This window comes from Lissotriton helveticus, chromosome 3_1 (assembly GCF_964261635.1).
Source record: "Lissotriton helveticus chromosome 3_1, aLisHel1.1, whole genome shotgun sequence".
Taxonomy (NCBI): Eukaryota; Metazoa; Chordata; class Amphibia; order Caudata; family Salamandridae; genus Lissotriton; species Lissotriton helveticus.
Genome location: NC_136061.1, coordinates 87,506,571 through 87,529,651, shown reverse-complemented (window position 1 = coordinate 87,529,651; position 23,081 = coordinate 87,506,571). Strand labels below are relative to the sequence as shown.

Here is a 23,081-nt window from a genome sequence, read left to right as displayed (position 1 = left end):
AGCAGGTACAACAAATTAAATATCAGTACCTCATTATTGCTGTAATGTAGATCCATGGCCTGTCCAAAGGCAACCTTAGCTTTAGAAATAAGGTCTTCTAGCAAAACCGGTCTAGGAAATTGCAGAATTCTGTTTGAAAATAAACAAATATTTACATGGTATCTTGTTGAAATATGAAAAAAAATACAGAGGCAAAACACATTTAAAATGTTTTTAGTGTGAAACAAAATAAAAACATGTTTCATTAATTACTATTTTCTTCTCATGCGCCCTGAATTTAGAAAATCCTGTTACTATGGTTGCCAACAAAAACCCAAAGAAGATCATATCAAACCATATTCAGTAGTAATGTAATTTTAAACTGTATAGCATCACACACTCGTTGGGTTCATAAACGAATAAAACAATCAAGGCCTGATAAAACCAACATAAAACTTGCAGCTAGAGCTATTGAATGTAGGTAAATATCGGTAATGATAAAGTCTAGATGGACACTGGTTAAGAATATCTTTTCCTACGAATTAGTGAACCTCTATTAAAGCTAATAACAACAGCACAGAAAACCTCTGCCGTACCTAGATGCAGTAAATACAAGAAGCCCCTTTTATACCACCTAAAATTAAAAGGATGGAAGACCGGGACTAAAAAAAAGTGAGAACCCAGACTGGTATAGAGAACAGAAAAGCATAAAATGAACTGTACATAACAGTACAATGTGAAAGAACCTGACTATTGTGCATTTTATGGCTGTATCATAAAACTGGTTTAAACCTTTGAAACTTAGCAGGTCAAGAAAACCTCCTGATGGACTAAAAGATATCTACAAAGCCAGAAACATTAATGCATTCACCATTAATGAGGACAGTGAAGTTCCGGGTACTAGGGGCACTAACAATAAACTACATTTACTGCAACAAAAAAGTACTCTGGATGCTCACTACTACCAAAAGAACAATACAAACACATGTGAAACCCATATACAATGTAATGCAGGAGATCTGTTTTTGTTCAACACTAAGATTGCAGTGAAAGGAAAGAATTTGGGCAAAGGAGCAATTTAATTGCTACTGAAGTAAATCTCAGGGTTGATAAAGATCTGAATCACATCTGGCAATATTATTCTTTCTGCAATCTAAACTGTTTCTCTTCTTGGGACACAATGGTAAAATATCTGAGAAGTGCAAAATAAGTTTGAATGAGTGCTCAAAGTTTATGTATTTGTGAATGTCGAACACAACACTTTACAGTCCCAACTGTACAACTTCCTTTACTTTGAATTATGAAAAAATATGTTTTTTTTCCATAAAAGCAAAAACAGACTTTCGTCTAAAACTATTGAAAACCGTTGTGTTTTGATATCAGGGTAACTTGAGAAAACGTCCTTTTAGACCCACCACATTTTGCATTTTTCTTGGAGACCGTTTTAATAATTTGTTTTATCTTGTAAGATTATGAACACAAATCGAAGACCGGAATCAAAGGGAAAAAAACTAAATCCCCCTCCCAATCTTTATGCATCCAAATTTGCTTCTTCAAAAGTAGTCAATGCCATAGGTAATCAAATTGAAATAATTATGGTGGAAGCTCTTCTATCAGATGAACGAAAGTTAATCCTAGAGCAACGCATCATGAGTCTCATTCAGTCTTAAAGCTCTCAATGTGTTGGGGCTCTTAAGCTACTCAAGCAGTTTGGTAGGCAACTTGTGTCTCAAGCCCTTAATAAACCGCTTCCCAACAGATGATTTAAACAAGGACGGCTGGCCTGGCAAACTGTCGGAAGAGGTCCCACACCCGCTAGGCATGTAGATGCGATTCGTAATCTGCCACTCACCACCGGCTGAGCTCATCCATCCTGCCATTTAAGGATTCTGCCAGGTAGTTCACAATCAGGGAGATGCCCCGATGCTCCAAACAGCTTCATGGACGCTGAGCCTCTTTACACAGGACCTCACTACGTCCCGTTGTTGCAGTAACACATGGCAGTGGTGTTATCCGTAACTGCACAAGCCATTCCTTGATGAATGGAAGGAATGTCTTCAGTGCCCGACGAATGACCCACAACTCTAACTATATGGAGCTGGGCTTCTGCCAGAGACAAGAGTCCTCTGACCTCCACCTCACTCAGATGACTTTCCCCAACAAAGCAGTGCTGCATCTGTCATCACCATCAGCTTTGGGTGGAGAAGGGAGACGGGTCTGAAGCTTGTCCAACTGCAGTCTAGCAGTCAGCACTACAAATTGCGTGCACTCTCAGAAACCTGAATTTCATCTGACAGGTTTCCTAGAATCTGAGCGTACTATGACTTTCACAGTCCACATATGGCATGCGACATCGTTAATAAGCAGGATCAATCAATCAATCAATCAGGTCATTTGTAGAGCGCACTACTCACCCGTAGGGTCTCAAGGCGCTGGGGGGGGGGTGCCGCTACTGCTCGAACAGCCAGGTCTTGAGCTTCTTCCTGAAGGAGAGGTGGTCTTGGGTCAGGCGCAGGTTGGTCGGAAGTGAGTTCCAGGTCTTGGCGGCCAGGTAGGAGAAGGATCTTCCTCCTGTTGTCGCTCTTCGGATGCGGGGGACGGCGGCGAGGGCGTGGTTGGTTGATCTGAGGAGGCGCTTGGGAGTGTAGAAGTTGATCCGGTTGTTGAGGTAGCTCGGGCCTTGGTCGTGTAGGGCTTTGTGTGCGTGGGTGAGGAGTCGGAAGGTGATTCTCTTGTTGACCGGGAGCCAGTGCAGGTCTCTCAGGTGTCCGGAGATGTGGCTGCGTCGGGGGATGTCGAGGATGAGTCTCGCCGAGGCGTTCTGGATCCGCTGGAGTCTCTTCTGGAGTTTTGCAGTGGTTCCGGCGTAGAGGGCGTTGCCGTAGTCCAGACGGCTGGTGACGAGGGCTTGGGTGACCGTCTTCCTCGTCTCGGTGGGGATCCACTGGAAGATCTTACGTAGCATGCGCAGGATGTTGAAGCATGACGAGGAGACGGCGTTGACTTGTCTGGTCATGGAGAGGGAGGAGTCCAGGATGAAGCCCAGGTTGCGTGCGTGGTCTGTCGGTTTGGGTGCGGTGCCCAGGGCGGGGGGCCACCAGGAGTCGTCCCAGGCGGAGGGCGTGGAGCCCAGGATGAGGACCTCCGTCTTGTCTGAATTCAGTTTCAGGCGGCTGGTCGTCATCCATTCGGCCACGTCTCTCATCCCTTCGTGCAGGTTGGCTCTGGCGGTGGCGGGGTCGTTGGTCAGGGAGAGGATAAGCTGGGTGTCGTCGGCGTAGGAGATTATGTTGAGGTTGTGTTGGCGTGCGATGGCCGCGAGGGGGCTCATGTAGACGTTGAAGAGGGTGGGGCTCAGTGAGGATCCTTGAGGGACGCCGCAGATGACTTCGGTGGCCTCTGACTTGTACGGTGGTAGGCGGACTCTTTGTGTTCTTCCGTCGAGGAAGGAGGTGATCCATTCCAGTGCCTTCTCCTGGATTCCGATGTTGCTGAGGCGCTGTATTAGGGTGCGGTGGCAGACGGTGTCGAAAGCCGCGGAGAGGTCCAGGAGGATGAGGGCCGCTGTTTCTCCGTTGTCTCCGTTGCAGAAAGTGTCTCAGAACTGGTTTCACAGAGATTCAAGACCAAGGCAGAAATATTGGGATCCTAGCCCGAATGTCCTGGACTTGTTGCAACTTATGAAAGGCCCTGAAAGGTAGAATGCAGCTTCTATAAAAGGAAGTCTGTGCAAAGGAGTCGGGTGACCTCGGCTCATTGATGGAGAACCCTAATAAAGTCATGAGGTTCGCTGTTATGAGGTGGTCAATTACTGACAGTGGCGAGCCTTCCTTCAACAGTCCAATATTGAGGAAGGGCATAGCCATGCTGAACAATTTGAAGGACCCATCTGGTGGATGAAATAGATGGACACTCTTGGGGAATATGATTTATCCTACATGGTGGTTGTGCACCACTAAGGGCAAAGTAAAGCGGCTGGGAGTCTATTGCCACAAAAGAGTGGGACAGTGAAGCAGGCTTAACCTGTTGGGACCTGCGTGTTGCCTGCCTTATCCACACCGCTGCTCTTATAAGGACTGGGTTGACTGCAGTGGGGGCTGTGGTAACTGGAGTTGCTGTACACCAACCCCCTGGAGTAGTCTCAGAGTATGCTGCACGGGTGAGAAAACTGTCAGGGGCCCAAAAAGCCCCATGGATTGTGCTGTGGCCCTACTCTCCTTAAAATGGTCCAAGGCAGAATAAACATTACCACTGAAGCGCTATGAGCCATCAAAAGGCAAGTGGATAAGGGAATCCTGTATGCCTCATGAGAAACCACACACAGGGACAGAGCACTACACTGGTGCCAACTGCTCGTACCAGACATTCTGTAGCCTCTGAGAATCCTTGGTCCGAAGGCACATCAGAGGAAGCCAGACAAGTGGCAAACTTGTGAAGCATGGCCTTCTTAAAGGCTTCAACCTGCTTCAACATCGCTGATGGCCCAGGAAACTCAGAACCGGCTCCCCAATTGGGGAATGGGAGAGAGCTCAAGTGGCACCCTGGTGCCCTCCCTCGTGACAACGAGTCACATTGAGTCCCACTTCGCATTCTTATGTTACCACTTGGAATTGGACGTTATAGAGGACTTTGTTAACTACAAAGAAAACTTTCTGCAGGAGGGTCCGCACCCCACACTAGGAGCAAGAGCAGGACTTCCACGAGGCCAGGAACCTCTTCCTGCCTTCAGCAACGTACAGCTTGGCTTCACATTCGAGATCGCCTTTGGGTGCATGAGGGTGCACTCATCACACGACATTGGACTCCTGCTTTGAGCCCAAAGATGCACATTGTGCAGATCTCTGTGACCAACATCTCTATCTTGCATTTGTGGTATGATTTGAAGCCTGTAATTTTAGGACGGCACACTGTTCCCTTTCACTCCGAATTTAGATTTCCAGGAGTCGTTGAAAGACTGACGAAAGTGAGAGCAGAGCTTTGGATCCACGTCCAAGGCGCATAATGAAAAATTACATCAGTGTGCTTTGTTTGGCACTTATAAGTGACTCCTCTCTGTCACTACAAAGTGCAACAAAGCCAATACAGGATGAGCAGTGGCACCTAGCGGTGCTTGGGAGCACTGCTATGAAACGTTTCTGGACTCAGGACAATATGCAGTTAGATGTCAGAAAAAGTGATACTACATCCTCAAAGATTAGAAAGTTCTACCCATATTTTCATTATGCACACAAAAATAAAACTGAGCCATCGTCTCTTAAAATCTAAAATGCATGCGTCTGTCACGAGAGCACTGCAAGTCCAAAACAGAGTCTCTGTCAATCAATCAATCAATCATGCCATTTGTATAGCGCACTACTCACCCGGGAGGGTCTCAAGGCGCTTAGGGGAAGGGGTATGCTACTGCTCGAACAGCCAGGTCTTGAGTTGTCTCCTGAAGGCGAGATGGTCCTGGGTCAGCCGGAGGTGGATGGGGAGGGAGTTCCATGTCTTGGCAGCCAGGTAAGAGAAGGATCTTCCTCCGGCGGTGGCTCTTCGGATGCGTGGTACGGCTGCGAGGGCGAGGCTGGTGGACCGTAGCTGGCGGGTGGGCGTGTAGGAGGTCATGCGGTCGTTGAGGTACTTGGGGCCCAGGTCGTGGAGAGACTTGTGTGCGTGGGTGAGGAGCCGGAAAGTGATCCTCTTGTCGACGGGGAGCCAGTGCAGGTTCCTCAGGTAGCTGGAGATGTGGCTGCGTCGGGGGACATCCAGGATGAGTCGGGCGGAGGCGTTCTGGATGCGCTGGAGTCTTTTCTGTAGCTTGGCTGTGGTTCCGGCGTAGAGGGCGTTTCCGTAGTCCAGTCGGCTGGTGACGAGTGCCTGGGTGACTGTCTTCCTGGTCTCGGTCGGGATCCAGCGGAAGATCTTGCGAAGCATGCGCAGGGTGTTGAAGCACGATGAGGAGACGGCGTTGACTTGTCTGGTCATCGAGAGGGAGGAGTCCAGGATGAAGCCCAGGTTGCGTGCGTGGTCGGTTGGCTTGGGTGCGGTGCCCAGGGCTGGGGGCCACCAGGAGTCGTCCCAGGCGGAGGGCGAAGATCCCAGGATGAGGACTTCCGTCTTGTCCGAGTTCAGTTTCAGGCGGCTGTCCTTCATCCACTCGGCGACGTCTTTCATCCCTTCGTGTGGCGCGTTGTCGGGGTCCCTGGTGAGGGAGAGGATCAGCTGGGTGTCGTCGGCGTAGGAGATGATGTTGAGGTCGTGCTGGCGTGCGATGGCTGCAAGAGGTCTCATGTAGACGTTGAACAGGGTGGGGCTGAGTGAAGATCCTTGCGGAACGCCGCAGATGACTTCGGTGGCCACGGAGCGAAATGGGGGGGAGGCGGACTCTTTGTGTTCTTCCGGCGAGGAACGAGATGATCCACTCCAGTGCCTTCTCTTGGATACCGATATTGCTGAGGCGCTTGACTATGGTGCGGTGGCAGACAGTGTCGAACGCAGCTGAGAGATCCAGGAGGATGAGGGCCACTGTTTCCCCCTTGTCGAGCAGGGTCTGGATGTCGCCGGTGGCTGCGATGAGGGCGGTCTCGGTGCTGTGGTTGGCTCTGAAGCCGGACTGCGAGGGGTCGAGGGATCCGTTCGTCTCGAGGAAGGCGGCCAGCTGTCTGTTGACGATCTTCTCGATGACTTTAGCAGGAAAAGGGAGGAGCGAGATGGGGCGGAAGTTTTTGAGGTCGGCGGGGTCCGCTGTTGGTTTCTTCAGGAGGGCGCTGAGCTCGGCGTGCTTCCAGCTCTCCGGGAAGGTGGCGGTGTTGAAGGAGGTGTTGATGATGTTCCGAGTTGGGGTGCGATGGTGGAGTCGGCCTTGTTGAAGACGTGGTGGGGGCAGGGGTCGGTCGGAGATCCGGAGTGGATGGTGTTCATCATGAGGGCTGTGTCTTCGGTGGTCACCGTGGTCCAGGTGCGGAGGGTGGCGGTGGGGGGCGTTGGTTCTGCGGTTGGGTGCGTGGATGGTGCGCCGAAGCTGTTGTGGATGTCGGCGATCTAGCGGTGGAAGAACGAGGCGAGGGAGTCGCAGAGGTCTTATGACGGAGTGATGTCGTTGGTGTCAGTGCTGGGGTTGGAGAACTCCTTGACGATGCTGAAGAGTTCCTTGCTGTCGTGGGTATTGTTGTCCAGTCGTTCCTTCAGGGATTTCTTCTTGGTGGTGCGGACAAGCTGGTGGTGCTTGCGGGTAGCGTGTTTGAGGGCGGTCATGTTGTCGGTGGTCCGGTCGAGGAGCCAGGCTTTCCCGAGGGTGCGGCAGGTCTTCTTGGAGTCCTTGAGTTCGTCGGTGAACCAGGATGCCTTCTTGCTTCTGGGTCTGCTGGGAGGGTTCTTCAGTGGTGCGAGGTCGTCAGCGCAGGCTGTCAGCCACTGTGTGAAGTTCCGAGCTGCTTTGTTGGGGTCCGTTGCGCTGGCGGGTGGGTTCTGGCTGAGAGAGGGGGTGAGCTGCTCGGTGGTGATCCTACTCCAGCTTCTGTGGGGGATCTGAAGCGGGTGGTGGTGGGTCGTGGTTCTTCTGAAGCTGAAGTGGACGCAGCTGTGGTCGGTCCAGTGGAGTCCGGTGGAGTGGCTGAAGGTGATGTGCTTGCTGGATGAGAAGACTGGATCAAGCGTGTGGCCGGCGTAGTGGGTGGGGGTGTTGACCAGTTGCTTGAGTCCGAGGTTGGCGAGGTTGTCCAGCAGGGCGGCGGTGTTGCGGTCCTTGTTGTTCTCCAGGTGAAAGTTGAGGTCTCCAAAGAGGATGTAGTCAGCGGAGGGGCGGGCGTGCGGGCTGATGAAGTCTGTGATGTGTTCGCTGAATTGTGTGCGTGGTCCCGGGGGTCTGTAGACGAGGGTGCCTCTGAAGGTCGTCTTTGGGTCGGTGTGTATCTGGAAGTGGAGGTGCTCGGCTGCGGCGAAGGTGTCGTTGGAGTCGGTCGTGATGCGGATGGTGTTCCTGTGGACGATCGCGATGCCTCCTCCGGTCTGGTTGACGCGGTCCCTCCTGATGATCTTGTACCCGTCCGGGATGGCGATGGCGATGTCGGGTGCAGAGGAGGCGTTCATCCAGGTTTCCGTGAGGAAGGCGACGTCCGGTGATGTAGCGTCGAGGAGGTTCCAGAGTTCCACGGCGTGTCTGTGGACGGAGCGGGTGTTGATCAGGATGCACTTGAGGTGGTTGCTGCTGGTGCTTGGCTTGGCGAGTGCGGGGAAGGTTCGGAGGCAGGTGAACTTGCAGGTACAGCAGGTGAAGGGTCCGTGGGTGCGTCTCGGGGTGGCTCGGCAGCAGGCGTGGTTCCGGCCGGTATTGAGTGCGTTGAGAGTGGCGGCGTCGTAGGTCCGTCGTGTGGGCTGGCATCGTCGGGGGCCAGGGGTCCTGGCACTGGGCGCGGTCCAGGCACGGACGGGCGCAGACGGGCTTACCTTTGGCGCACCTTCGGCACTCCTCGGAGCTCCCACTGCGCGCGTCCGCCGGGAGGGAGGAGTAGCTGGGTGGCGGGAGCGGGGCGGCCAATGGGATCATGGGGGGGCGGGGCCGCAGGGAGTCAGCGGCGGGAATCCAGCGGCGATCAGCGGGAAGGACCAGCGGAGAGCGAGGTCAGGAGGCGGCAGGCAGGCAGGAGCGGCAGCAGTGAGTGGAGCGACCAAGCCCTGTGGAGGGCTGAGCGGTCACAGTTCAAATTCTAAATTAATTTTCCTGCATGTAAGCCTTTAAACGCTAACAATGTACTTCATTTCAAACATCTAAACTTTAATAATCCTGTTGAGGTCTACAGGCACACCCACGGGGACTTTGAAGACAACTTTACAACCAAAATCATAAACGTGCAATCGAAGCAATCTAAAATATTTGATATTCTCGAGCCTTACCGCTTCTCGCCGTGATGGTCAAATTTCACCCTCACATCAGTCTGTTATGAAAAAAAGAAAAGATAAGTTACAGACAATAAAAAGAAACCATTAGGAAAGGAAAGCAATTCAAGTAAATGTCTCAGAGAACGGGAAACTATTGATTTTCTTCAGCAGACATTAACAGAGAAACAAATAAATGAAAGGGAGGAAATAAATCTACTCTGCACGCTAGCTGAAGGCAAACACCTTGCAGTCACTTGGGACAATAACTATTTCATATTGTTTATCACTAACGAACCATGTGGTGTACAAGTAATAAAACAAAAGCATGCATTTTTATTATGATCCCAAATTATGATGTGGGCCATTCAGATCAATCCAAATCAAAAAACCTAACCAGAGCTGAATCGCTCAAAATATTAGCAGCAATAATAAGGTGGTGTGCACCAAGATGAATTCCCCAACGCACCAAGCGGCATCTTTATTTGAGATACAATAAAGACTGAATGAAGCAAGCAGAAGGTTCCAGGTGCAGCCACCATCAGTTTACACAACGCTAAACATAAGAGGTGTTTGAATTTACCAGCGCCTTATGGTTCGCAATATCGTAGATAACACCACTATCAAAACTGCAACGGATTGTACATTCCAGCATTGTACAGCAAATCATCAGGTCATTAGTGTGATTTCAGGGCATAGGCAAGGCATAAGTAAATAAGTAAAAAAATCTGGAATACCAAAATGTATTTTCACTGTGTGTCTTCATAAGCAGTTTAAGACACACAATTGATGGACGGAATGCAGAACAAATCAAAACATTCACCCCAGTCAGGAGATCTGGGTTAAATCCATCATTCTTTTGCTCACCATGCCACCCCAGTTTAGGCCCAGATCTCTGTACTGGGGTGAATGTATGACATTGTTCTGCATTCTGTCCATCAATTGTTCTTTTTGCATTTGTCACCCCGATTAGAACGGGTATGCTCAGACGTGGGTCCCGTGCTTTCCATGCCACTGGAGTCAAGCTATCTTGGCTGATGAGGCCCGAAACCGGTCCTAGGACTTGTTAACAGTCCAGGGAGGACCTGGCCTGGCAGCATTGAGCACAGGGTCAAGACTGATTTGCATATGGCTGGGTCCGAACTGGAACGGCATAGTGAGCAAAAAAATCGATGGATTTAGGCCCAGATCTCTGTACTGGGGTGAATGTATGACATTGTTCTGCATTCTGTCCATCAACTGTTCTTTTTGCATTCATAAGCAGTTTAGCCATTGTAAGAATTTGAATGGCACAAAAGGTATACTTTTAGAATATGTACTCCATAACCAATAAATGAGAAATGTGAATTATCATTTTGCAAAAGCGACTTGAAATTGTTTTGCTAAGCAAAAATAAAAAAATGCTTTTTAAAGAACGCATATTGCGACACTTTCACAAGTTGTCAGCTTATATGGTAAGCGTATTCAGTCACATGCATGTAGTGAAAAAACATCACATCAGTGGGCTCAGACACATAGGAAGCCCGTTTTACTAGGGGACCTTAATGGTGAACACAACCTAAAGGACAAATTATTTACCAGCAGTAACGTTTCATGTGTTGAATACTCTATCCTACAGCAGACTTCTTTTACAGAAATAGGCACGGGGAGAGCGTGTAATTTCAGTAACATCAGATTTGCACTAAAGGGGATTCCATCCATTGAGATGCTTATGCATCATAGCTGCATAAGATGCCACCAGTGGAGTCACTTTTACTCGTGCTAGATACAAATCTCTACTTCAAAGAAAAAATCATCAAAACGGCAAATAATGCTGGCTAATTAATAACACCCTACCTCCCTATTCAACAAGGACTGGCATAGCCAATAGGTCTCGCTTTTGAGACCTTATAAGTAATTAGTTACGCAGCACAATATCCTTGGTGCAACAACATCAACTGTTGCATGGCTACACACTTATAAGGTACAATGTTTAGCCATGCAACAGCTGATGTTGTTGCAATAAGGATATTGTGCTGCAAAACTAAATACTTATAAGGTCCCAAAAGGCCTATTGGCTATGCTAATGCTTGTTTAATATATAGCTTAGCTCTCTCTCCAGTAAAATGCAGGCCAGTGCAGTCGTTCTGTAGGGGTCCGCATTTGAAGGGTAGGGTGCCGTATGTGAAGGTTGGGGCGCCGCATGTGAAGTTTGGGAGGGCCGCATGTGGCACCATGGCCATACTTTGAGTGTCACTGCTTGTGAGAAGTTGGCCTGATATATGATGTTTCCAATTCTGGAACCACCCTGTATCAGTCCAAACAATCCCTTATGGTGTCTGGTTGTAAGTCAACCTTATTAGACAAGCTATCCTAGGGGTAGCATGGACTAAGCAGCCTTAAAGGCTTAACTTAAGAGGTCGTGTTAAGCGAGCTGTTTTACCACATACAATCTTGTAATATCAAATGAAAGGACACCACACAAGTATATATTATAAAAATATATGTATTTATTACTAAAACAATCCCCAGTATTCTTTATGAATAAAGGGGCACAAGCGTTAAATCAAAAGCACAGTATGACATACAAAGTTGCACAATTTTGGATGAGGCCAAGGGGCCACTCAAACCATATACTAAAAAAATGGTATAAGAGAGACCATTCGATCAGTGGTTAGGCCTAGGGCCTAGGGAATCGCTGGGAGCAGTCGGGACAAGCAATGCTGAAGTCGGGAAAAGCCCGCGGGATTCGGGTGCAGTGCAGAAAGTGCACGCATGCATCAATGTTAACCAATGGTGCGTAAAAGTTACAAAGTTAAAGTTTAAGGACACTTCCGCTGAACCTAGAGGAACAAAACTTAAGACACAGACCCTAGAGGTGTGTACCAGTGTGGTAACACCGGCGTTGCAATGTTACCTCACCCACAGGAAGTGGGTGCACAGGGTCGAAGTTGAGTCGGGTTTCGTCACGCAGGCTCTTGGTGCTTGGAGCTGAAAGGGCTGCAGGCGGGGTGAAAGAGAAGTGTCCGGTGGAGTCCAAGGGTGGACTCAAGTCGAAAAGTACCTGAAAGCAGAGGGGACAGAGTCTGGGTCACTCAGCAGTGACCAGGGTGGAACCAGGACGGAACCAGGCAATGTCGGGCGCAATCAGGTGGTTGTCGAGGAGCTTCTCTCCGCTGTCACGTGGGCTCTGGGGCATCTACGACGTCCAGGAGCGGGTCACGATCTGTCCCACGCAGGCTCTCGCCGTCGGCGCTGTCGGCTTCAAGATTGGAGCAAACAACACTTGGCAAAAGCAATCCACGCGAAACCGGGAGATTGCTTCTCACTCGAACCAGGAGGGTCAGAGTGGGGGCTCCTTTTCAGGGGAGCTGGTGCAAATCTGGAGCAACCAGAATCGCAAGTCGAATTTCAAGTTTCGTCGGTACAGGGGCCACAAGCCAGCTGGCAAGTGACCGGACCAACGCGTTGAGCCAAAAGAAGCAGAAGGGCCCCACGCAGCACTCGTCGAGTGTGGAGGGCTGAACTTCGGTGCAAGAGTGGCTCAGGGTTGGGGCTTCTCAAACCCCGGTGTACAGCTTCGAGGGTCACTCGTGGGCTGCACGGTCAGCGTCTCGTGGTCTTTTCAAGATGGCGTGCCCCACGCTTCCGGTCGCCTCCACGGGTCTCAGCTCTGCAGGGACTGTGGATCGGGCTGTTAGAAGGCAGGCAAGCTTGATCTCGTCGATCTCTGTCGCTCGAGTTCCGGCGGGAACTGCAACAAAGCAGACGTCGAGGGCTGGATGGTGCCTGTTTGCACAGGGTGGTCACTCCTTGACCACAAGGGAGATTCTTCAGTCTTCTACGTTGAGTAGGATGTCAAAGCGTCCAGAGTTTCGTTTCTTATGTTTCATCAGGATAATCTGAAGTGCTTTGGCACTGCTCCCATTCTTATACCAATCTAGGGGGCTGGATTACCTGCTAGGTCCCCTCCTATGGGTGGGACCCAGGAAGGGGGTGGATACACCCCTTTCCTTTGATCCAGGCCGCGCTGGGACTGGGGCTGGTGTGCCCCAGAACCGGTTTGACCGGATTATGCAAGGGGCAGCCTTGTGCTCCCCAGGCAGTGTCTGGTTTCTTTCAAACCTCCCTGCTACAATCCACTATCTCCTGTCTGGGGGGTTGTGACACCTCCCTGCGACAGGAAACCCTTTGTCCAGGCCCCTTTGGCTGAGTTTCGGTCAGCTTCAGGGGGGCAGACTTGTGTCTGTGGCAGAAGCATCCATTTTGTGGATCTGAGGCCCTTTTAGAAATTAACCGCATTTAAGTAAAGTAACATGTCTTACCCCTCTAGAGGGGTGGAATGCTATCCCCGTCGCCAGAACTGGCGAGGGATAGTATTCCAAATCGTATGACACCTTACACGACATGTTTTGATAAAGCCAAACCAAAGTTGCTATATAATCGCGAGAATTATAATGCACTTAAGAGTAGATGGTATGGCATTATCCTGAAACAGCTTAGGGAGTTGTTCCTGACGTCTGCAGACAGGCTCAGCTCATGCTAGAGCTCCATCTTGCATTAAACCACGCACTCAGCCTCCAGGATTGATGAGGCCTTCCATAGGAGTGGCTCACAGGTTTATATGTGTCCAGATATAGGTTTAGATATAGGTATACTATATCTAAGCAAGGGGTGATTACACCACCTTACCCCAGCTGAGTGATCAGCCAGTTGTGTCAATTTAAGAACCAGCCAGGGGTGGCAAAAGATATGCTGCAGCCCCTGGTAGGCCTTGGTGGCTCCTATGCCCTGGGCACCTATAGTGCATGGTACAGGGGCTGACAAGAAGTCCATTTCCGATTGTGGTATGTACCTAGGGTACATGGAATCCATTTTACAGAGAGAGCAGATAGTTGTCCTGGTTCCCTGCTAATCAGGGCCCCAAGCTAAGTCAAAAACCAGCTAAACACAAGGCAAAAAAATCTGGGGTAACCATAGTCAGGTAGCCACCTTCCTACACTGCTGTAGAAGAATTAGAGAATAAACAACTACTCAAGATAGTTTACAAAAGAAAGGCAAGCAGGAGTGCAACCAGGCGCCTGAGAGTGTGGTGGTGAAATGTTGACACTACATGAGATGCTCTTTGGTCTATGACTAACATCTTCATTGGTTTTCTGGTTTGATTGTGAATCAATGCATCAGTTGTCCAAGGTGGATGAAACATTCAATGCTCTCCATGTGTGCTTCATTACCTTTCTAAGGGAGCCACATAGGACCTTAGGCCAGCTTGTTCATCCGATATTTGGAGCACCACAAAAAGAGATCAAGAACGTTTAAGGATGCCAATGTAGGCTGTCAGAGGGTGCTTTGCTCAGACAATTGTATTACATTATTCTGGTCTGAAATAATTCCACTGACTCCCTGTGTATCAAAGAATCATATCTATAACTAAAAAAAAGCGGGCACACCAGGAAGTGAAACACACAGAATATAAATGAAAATTGGGCAGTTCTCTTTCTACCGAGGGAAAACTGTACATCAGCCATATCTAGACTGTTCAAGCCTATCACATGAAAAGAAGAATTTGCAAAGCAAAAATGCCTGGCTTTAACGTGGTAACAAATACACAATATGTTATATGCCTATTTACCTGTGCTTGCACATAAATGCAAGAAACATTTTACATATTTTCAGATAGTGATTGTTTTTAGTAGGTTGATGAAAGGGTAAAGCAGCTGTTTATAGTACAAATAGCTTCATAATTTCAACATACGGTACAATATTAATTTGCTTAGTGCATTCGCAACATTCATATGGTCGTGAAGAGCTTTTACGAGCCTTGTTGTGCATAACTATTCTGGGATTCAATGACATGTGACATCTTGTAATGATATGTTAAGTGTACTTGTAAAATGCTCATCTATCTAGGGAGGGTATCCTGGTGTCAATGAGTTGGCGTTTGCTGCGTCCTGCATGAAGCCGAAGGGGTCAAGGTGAGGTTGTGTACATGTGTAGTAAGTGCTATTTGGGCATGGAGGGGGGACGTCTTTTGCTGGTGGCAAATGGGTTATATTTGGAGAAGTCAATGGAGAAGGTACAGGAACAGATGAAAGAGTTGTGAATATTTGGTGGGACAGAAAAAACAACTCGGGGAGATTGGTTTTTGTGGAAGAGTGAAGGCTCAGAAAAGAGATGGATATGTAGCAAAGAAGGGCGTCAGGAAGAGGGAGAATAGAGAGGAAGGGAAAGAGGGAAGACGGACGAAGATTGGAGAGGGGGAAATCAGAGAGAGGAGAGAAATAAGGAAAGAAAAGTGTAAACATGGTAAGAGGGTTGGGGCGAAATTAGAAAGAAGAAAAGTGAGAGATTGGAGAAAGAAACAAAGGAAGGGAAAGTGTTAAAGTCGGGGAGATGGAAGAGAGCAAAATGAGAGAATGTAAATGAAAGCAGAGAGAACAAGCATTGGCCACGCGGCCGTAAAAGTAACGCCGTGTGGCCGTGAAAGCGAAAGTCATCGCGATCGCAGTAAAAGCAAAAGTGATGGCGATGACGCGCTCTGTGCTCAGCACACGAGGGATGTGCGCGAAGCAGTGTTGATTGCAGAGACAGAGCAAGGCGCGCGCGCTTGTCATCGTAACCGAAAGCTGGTGGCCGGCAACAGCCTTAGGAAGCATTTCCAAAAGCCACTGACTAAAAGTCACGCATAGCAGCCCATGCGCTGACTCCGCAAGACCTAAAAATGACTTTAAACAGCAGTGAAATACCTGGTCCTCTTTTACCCCCATGGACGCTATGCTCCGGTCAACAGCCATCCTGTTACCACTGTAGCATCTCTAAAAAGCAGCTTACTTACAACAACATGTCTAATCAAAGGTTAGGAGATTGACTACCGCAGATAACACTGGAGGTGCCACACTGGCCCCTCTCCTAGGACTCATCTCCAGCTGCATCAACTTCAAGGGAATCAGTCACGTTATCCCTGCATATGAGACTAAAAACATAACTACCTCAGGCAGACAGCGTTAAACGCAAGAAGGCAGTCATTTTCCATCAATTCAGCATAGATTTGGAATAACAGCTGATCTGAAGACATATCTGTTCATTTAGAACCATCTCCCCACACTGCAGGAACCTATGCATAACCATGCCACTTGTAAATTATTATAAAACATTTTCTAGGGCTCAAATCCATGGTTCATTTTGCATAACTACATATATATCCAAATATTGCCATGTGATCAATGTTACTTGTTAACCGAAACGCGTCATGCCAGAAGAAAGCCGTGAGAAGAGTTAATAAATGTTCCTAAAATACTTATCTGCTGCTTGGTGGTCCATCATTCTGTGGTCCGAAAATGCCGTTTTTCAGAATGTGCTAGGATATATATATATATATATATATATATATATATATATATATATATATATATATATATATATACACACATACATACACACACATATATATACATACAAACATATACAATCAAAGCTGTTGAAAAACGAATGTGTGGCTAGTAACATAGCGACATTAAGAAGGATGTCAGCCACATGTGATTTTGGGGTCCTCACAGACTAATAAGAGATCAATTGGTTAAATGCACTAACTACCATAAAATGCAAGAAAAGGTCTTGTCTCAGAGTTCAGACCTTGCAGGAGCCAGTATTACTCTAGCTAAAGGCATTAAGCACATTAAACAAATCAAACAACCTATGGAAACTTTGAGATTGAAGGCAGACGCAAATGTGGTGACAGAGATGAGTGATCATATAAAACCTTACATAGTCAGAAGAAGAAAGAGAAGGTGAGTAGCTGCAAATGCGGATATCAAAACTACTTAGAGCTAATAGTGTGACGTGTCCTGCAAGGGGTTTAACTTGCAGGAAATGTAATAGGAAGGGACATTTTGCCAAACTGTGTAGGAGGCAAATGAACAAACCTGTACAGATGATACACTGTGAGAATGAAGATGTTAAGGAAAATTGGGTATTCCAGATGAATTCCAGAAATGAAAGTGACAGAGTAAAGTATCCAACATGTAGGGTCTTTCTGGAAGGAGTTCCTTTCAAAGTGTATGCAGATTCCTGCTCACCCTACACCTTCATCAATTAAGAAACATTCTATGACAAATTCGGGAAAACATGCAGTTTAGATCTTCCTAACATCAGTCCAGGTGTTTACAACCACCTACTTTTAGAAGGCATGTTGACCATGCATATTGACACAGTGTATATCACTAAGAAGGGTTCTAACCTCCTGGGGTAGAGGCACCAACGAGATTTGGGAATCAAGTTGGATCCCAACAATGTTGACCAAGTTCTGCTGGTAGACAGGTCAATAACAGGATTAGATATTTGAAAATAATTCCCCGCAGTGTTCTCTGATACATTAGGGCCCCTTAAAAAATTCTCTCACAAAATTAAATTAAAAATCAACGTCAAACCAGTGGTGCACAAAACACGACCAGTCCCATTGAAAAAGAGAGAATCGGCTCAGCGAGTCGTGGCTGAGAGAGAAACAGACTCACATTCTCATCTCACTGCACCACAAGTTATCGCGGACGCCTTTGGCCAATACTACCAGTCAATTTACACCTCCCACACGTTGCATACGGAGGAGGAGGCATCCTTGTTTTTACGTGATATCTCGATGCCGTTACTTACCGAGGAGGAGTGCTCTGACCTCGATCTTGACGGAGGTTGAAAAAGCCATCCAAACCTTGCATGAGGGGTAAGCATCGGGCCAGAACGGTCTGCCCATTGAGTTATTCAAGCTCACGCGGGCAAGACAGCACCCTATGTCACCGAAATGTAGAGCGAAAGTAAAAAAGAGGGTGTCCTTCCTGAGGATCAGCGACTCGTCAACATTGTCGTAATCCATAAAGTGGGTAAGCCAGCCAACAAGTGTTCATCCTATAGGCCCATCATGTTGATTTAACTGTGAAGCGAAAATCCTAGCGAAGGTTCTTGCCACTCGCCTGCTCAGGGTCCTTACCCAACTGGTACATCCTGACCAATCAGGATTTATGCACGCTAGGAATACCACCCTCAACTTGCACAGGCTCAATGGAGTGCTGTGCCGGGTTGACACGATCAGGTAGGACGCTGTTGTGGTATTCCTTGATGCTGCTTCGGCATTTGACACCATCGAATGGCCCTACATGTTCGCGGTTCTTCATAAACTCGATTTTGGGTTCGAATTTATCAAATGGGTACGTCTTTTAGATCATCAATCGCTTGCCCAAGTAGTCGTTAACAATAGGAAATCTCCCATTTTCGTTCTCGGCAGGGGCACCAGACAGGGTTGCCCCTTGTCTCCGCCTCTCTTCGCCTGGGCCCTAGAGCCTTTGGCGACATGGGCTAGTCAGGACCCCGTCATAAGGGGCCTTAAATGGACGTCAGGGTGGGAGGATTGCATCTTGCTGTATGCGGATGATATTTTGCTTTATTTGGATTCTCCAGCGGCATCCCTCAATGTTGTTCTGGACATATTTCATGTGTTTGGTAGGTTTGCGGGGTATTCGATAAACTGGTCTAAATCGGTGCTCTACGTTGTTTATGGCAAACAGCCTTCACTCCCTCGGGGTTGCCGATTGGCGGAGGCAGCCGGTGGCTTTACATATTTGGGGATCTGAGTCTCTAAAGATCTATCTAGATTCTACAACTGTATTCTCCTGCCACCTCTATTGCATCTTAAATCAGACGTCCAACACTGGAAGTCGCTTTCGTTGACCCTTTTGGGACGAGCGGCCCTATTCAAAATGATGACCCATCCCAGACTCTTATATGTGTTATAGAACACCCCGCTTCCTGTTGCTACCTCATACTTCAAGGAAATCGACAGTATCATTCTGGACTTGCTGTGGGAGGGTAAACCACCTCGTATTGCAATCGGAGTGGAGAGGTGTGGTGTAGCGGCCAGGACAGCTGACTTTAGAGCACAGGGTTCACGGTTCGATCCCCGGCTCCGGTGGCAGTTCAGCTCAGCACCATGTGACTCTGGGCAATAGCTCACTTAATTTCCACGACGACCCTAGCGCCTTGAGACCCACCAGGGTGATTAGTTCGCGTTTTACAAATACGGATTTAAATTTTCTTTTTTTGTTTTGCAACATACAAACTCCCGCTCGGATGGTTTGAAGGGGGTATTGGACTTCCAGATATCAGGAGGAACTATTGGGCATCGCAACTCGCAGCAACCAACCAATGCATGTACAGACCTCAGGGGGACCCCGCCTTTCAGATCGACAGGTGGATCCTCCCGGGTGGCGGCTTTGAGGGTGCTTTATATGTACGATCTTTGAAACCTGCTCGGACTGGCCCTACTGGACACGCGGTGTACTTGTGGAGGGTGGATACTAGGAGTCTGGGCTGAGAGGGAAAACTCACACAGGCCACGCCACTCTGGCACAGTGAGCAATTAGGTAAACTGATCCACTCGAAGGGCTTCAATAGATGGGACCTCATAGGCATCTCCAAGGTGGGTGATTTGTGGAAGTCATGTGATGTGGTCCCTTTTCCAAGGTTACAGCAAGAATACGATCTAGCCCAGTCGGAATATTTTAGATATCTCCAAATTAGGCATGCCTTGCTAGCGGTCCTACCCATGGGTAGTGAGCTCCCTGAATCCTCCCCACTCGAAGATAGGATCTCAGACGCGACCTACCGGAAAAGGCATATCACTCATTTACAAAAAGCTCATCACCAACATGGCGGATCCCCTGACCCGCTTGAGAGCCAAATGGGACCACGATGTGGCTGGTCTAGATGATGAGGAGTGGCAGGCGGCAGTGGCTCCCCTTGAGAAGTGATCATCTCCACCCGGCTCCGCCTGGTGCAGCTAAAGCTTCTCCACAGATCCTACTTATCTGGGTCCTGATGGTTAGCATGGGTTACACGTTGGATGGTTACTGTGTGCGACAATGTGATCAGGAGGGAACTTTTATCCATGCTCTCTGGGAATGCGCAGTGATCCAGAGTTACTGGGAGGGGATGGTGCGCCAGATGGAGAAAGCGTTAGAGCAAACGATCTATTGCAATATTAAATTGGCTTTGTTGAACATATCGGATCCTACTGACTTTAACTCCAGGGAACGAACATGGGTCACTTTGGGGCTGATGGTTGCAAAAAGGAATATTGCACCGATTGTGTGAGGGCACAGAACACGCCGAATGTGGCTGATTGGGGCAACGATATGGATTGGTGTATGGTTACAGAAAAGTCCATCTATGAAGCCAGGGGGTGCCTGAACTAATGGACGCAATGGAATGTCCACAGTGGAGAGATTTGTGAACCTCTGAGATCCAGGGAGGATGTTACGGTGGGACCCAATTCTGTACAATTGAATCTGTCAATTTCACTTTGTGTTACGCATGTTTTAAAGAACCATTTAGTGTGCAACACTTATTGCCATCTCGCATGTAACTGTATAACCTATGTGTAATGCCTTAATTTCAATAATAAAAGTCATTGAAAAAAATAAAATGAGAGAATCTTTGAAGAAGGAACACAATAAGTTAGAGACTGATGGAGTTATACAACAAATTTCAAAGTTCCAAGTGGTTGGCTCCCATTTTCATAGAATGGGAAAAATATACTCTTATGTGTTAATCTCAGGGATTTCAACACAAACATCTGAATAGATAGGCATGCTCTGCCCAAGATTAATGAAATGCAGAGCATTATTCGAGAAGCCAAAATCTTTACTTAAACTTTGGTTCAGAGTGTTCTTTAAAACCATTATTGTATACAAAATTATGTACTCTTCTCAAAATATTATATAGCTAAGAGATTATTCTGACACTAAACTCTAAATCTGACCTGAAAAGAAATAGCATCTGATGATTCTCAAATCCCGCACCCTCAAATGGGTGACAGAACCCTCTCTACTGCAGCTGCAAAATATTGGAATGTCCTCCCCTCTAGACCTCCGCAATATTCCATCAGCCACTTCAAAAAGACATTGAAAGAGTTTCTGTTCAGCTAAGGTATCTCCAATAACTGTGTCGAGCACCTTGAAACCATGTATAGTGAACGTATGCTTGTTACAAAATACCTAAATCTAAAATGATGGTAAAGACGCTATGCTCCAATGGAGGGACATGAACAAGATTGAACAAGGAAAGCCATCAAAGAAGCATGCAATTATCAGTGACAACAAAACTAACCAATGGTAAAAAAATAATCGTTGGGCTGTTAAATTCAGTTGAGGAGATACAAGGGAAAAGAGATGATTAGGGCAGTTGGTCGTTCTTTCCTACAATCATAAATGCAAGTCTAATAATTTGATGAATAAAATGCCATTAAAACTGTACTTGGGGTTCCAAGAATCATTTCTCACCAAGACTAGAGAAAGGGGAGATGGCTTACTTGATTGCTGAAAAGGGGCTCAAAGCTCTGACATTTAACGTCACCAGAGAAGTGGGAATTGAGAATCACATTTAAAGAGTACGGGGAACATATCTGTAAGTGACAAAGTACATGCACTTGAATTATTTAATCTTTTCATCATATGGAAAAGGAAAATAAGCTGAACATCTGACCCATTACATTAGTAATCTCACGTTGTAAGCAATAAAAAAAAATACAATTCATGAGTGTAGCCAATGTACAACAAAATAATCTTGAGTGATGCACTTGTTTATATTTACATCTTAGTAAAACTGGTTAAAATGCTATGAGTACAGCTTACCACTATTACTGTGCAACTTGGCTTACTCCATATAGGCCCATTTATATATGAGAGGTACTGTGTTTCTGCCATTTATATTCCCAAATTTGAAAGCCGTAAGCATTTTAAACAGAATCATATTTTTATTACCTGCTTCTTGGGCGAAGAGGATTTTGCCTTTCCGGTTTCCTGCATGGACATGGCAGGACGACTGGCTTTATGAAGGACAGCTAGATCCTGCATAATGGAGTTTAAAGCTTGCTGCTCGTCTGTAGAAAATGGAAACATAATTAGAAGGGAAAGAACATTTTATACAGGGTGTTAATTCTAACACGCAGTTCTGGGAGAGAAGTTTTCGTTTTCAGAAACATGAAGAGATATTAACAGGTAGACCAATGAACAATCAGTAACATTTAGAGCTATTCAGATATGATAGTGACATTTTCTAATTTGTTTAACTTCAGTATCTATTAGGCTCCAATTAGATGCAATGCTGATTTTCTCACATTCCCTGTGCAACATAAGATCCAACTACCAAGGTTCTGGCATATAACTGTGTAGAGTCACTGATATATACTGACCTATGTGCTGGCCTCCTACAACGAATGGGGATAAGAATCAAACAAATAAATGTACACTCTTGCCTGTCAATTACTGGTGGAGCAGGAGATTGTCTCTTCACAAGTGCAAAGGCAGTCCCTCACCAAGACCTTCATCACAGAAGATCCCATTAATGTTAACTTTTTATCTGACAGTCAAAGTGCTAGCAGGACGGTGCAACTTTAAAGGTTACTTTAAGATATTCCTTCACTGTTTAACGTTCTCTACCAGTGGAAATATTCCACAGCTCTGATGAACTTACAGTAATGCTCTTTCAGGCTAGATCCAGTAAGCTTTCACTAGGAACCTGGGATCAGATGAAGTATCCACTGGAATGAGTATTACTGAAGGTAAGTAAATTATTCTTCTGATTCCTACTTCTAACTGCAGATTCCTCATTTTACATTAGATATGAAAGCAGTAACTCCCCTAGGTGGAGGAACTGTGGAGTAGGATCACACTAAACAATCCTGTAGGCTCGAACAAGTGAAGTGTCATTCCCATTAGACGTGCTTGTCAAGGCCCTAGTTCTTCTTAAACGTGTGCACTGGTGCCCTTGTTGCAGCCCGGCACATATCATGGACAGGCACTCTGTGTAATAAAGTAGTGTAGGAGGCTTGGTTCTGATGGAATGAGCACTCAGACTTTATGGAAGCTGCTTCTTGGACAGTGCAAAACAGATCAGTGGACTATCCACTTTAACAGGGTTCTTTTCTGCACCATCTTCATTCCCTTCTTTTGCCCTAGAGAACCCTACCTGATCATCAATCTCACATACCATGAAATCCATGTAAAAGCTGAAAGCCGTTTTGTGGTCCAGCCAATGACATCTCTTTTTTTCAAAGGCTGAGTACAGGAAAAGAACGCTGGTATGGTGATGGATTTCCCAACATGGAAGGGAGTCGCAACTTTCAGTAAGACAGCCGCTCACGTCCTCAGAACAAATTCATCGAGCAGCAGTTGCACATGATAGTGCCTGAAGTTCACTCACAAGATGAGCTGAGGTGATTGCAATGA

At 47.2% G+C, this 23,081-nt stretch overlaps 1 protein-coding gene across 1 annotated transcript in view; it reads right to left on the bottom strand.

Annotated features, from left to right (window-relative positions):
- The window catches only part of MAP3K2 (mitogen-activated protein kinase kinase kinase 2), a 404,520-nt gene that overhangs the window by 256,066 nt on the left and 125,373 nt on the right, over nucleotides 1-23,081 (bottom strand). Inside the window, exons 3-5 of the mRNA XM_078679280.1 lie at nucleotides 21,615-21,733; nucleotides 8,851-8,891; nucleotides 30-129 (exon numbers count right to left, since the gene is read on the bottom strand). Coding sequence (XP_078535406.1) covers nucleotides 30-129; nucleotides 8,851-8,891; nucleotides 21,615-21,733 — 260 coding nt within the window. The remainder of the gene's footprint in view (nucleotides 1-29; nucleotides 130-8,850; nucleotides 8,892-21,614; nucleotides 21,734-23,081) is intronic.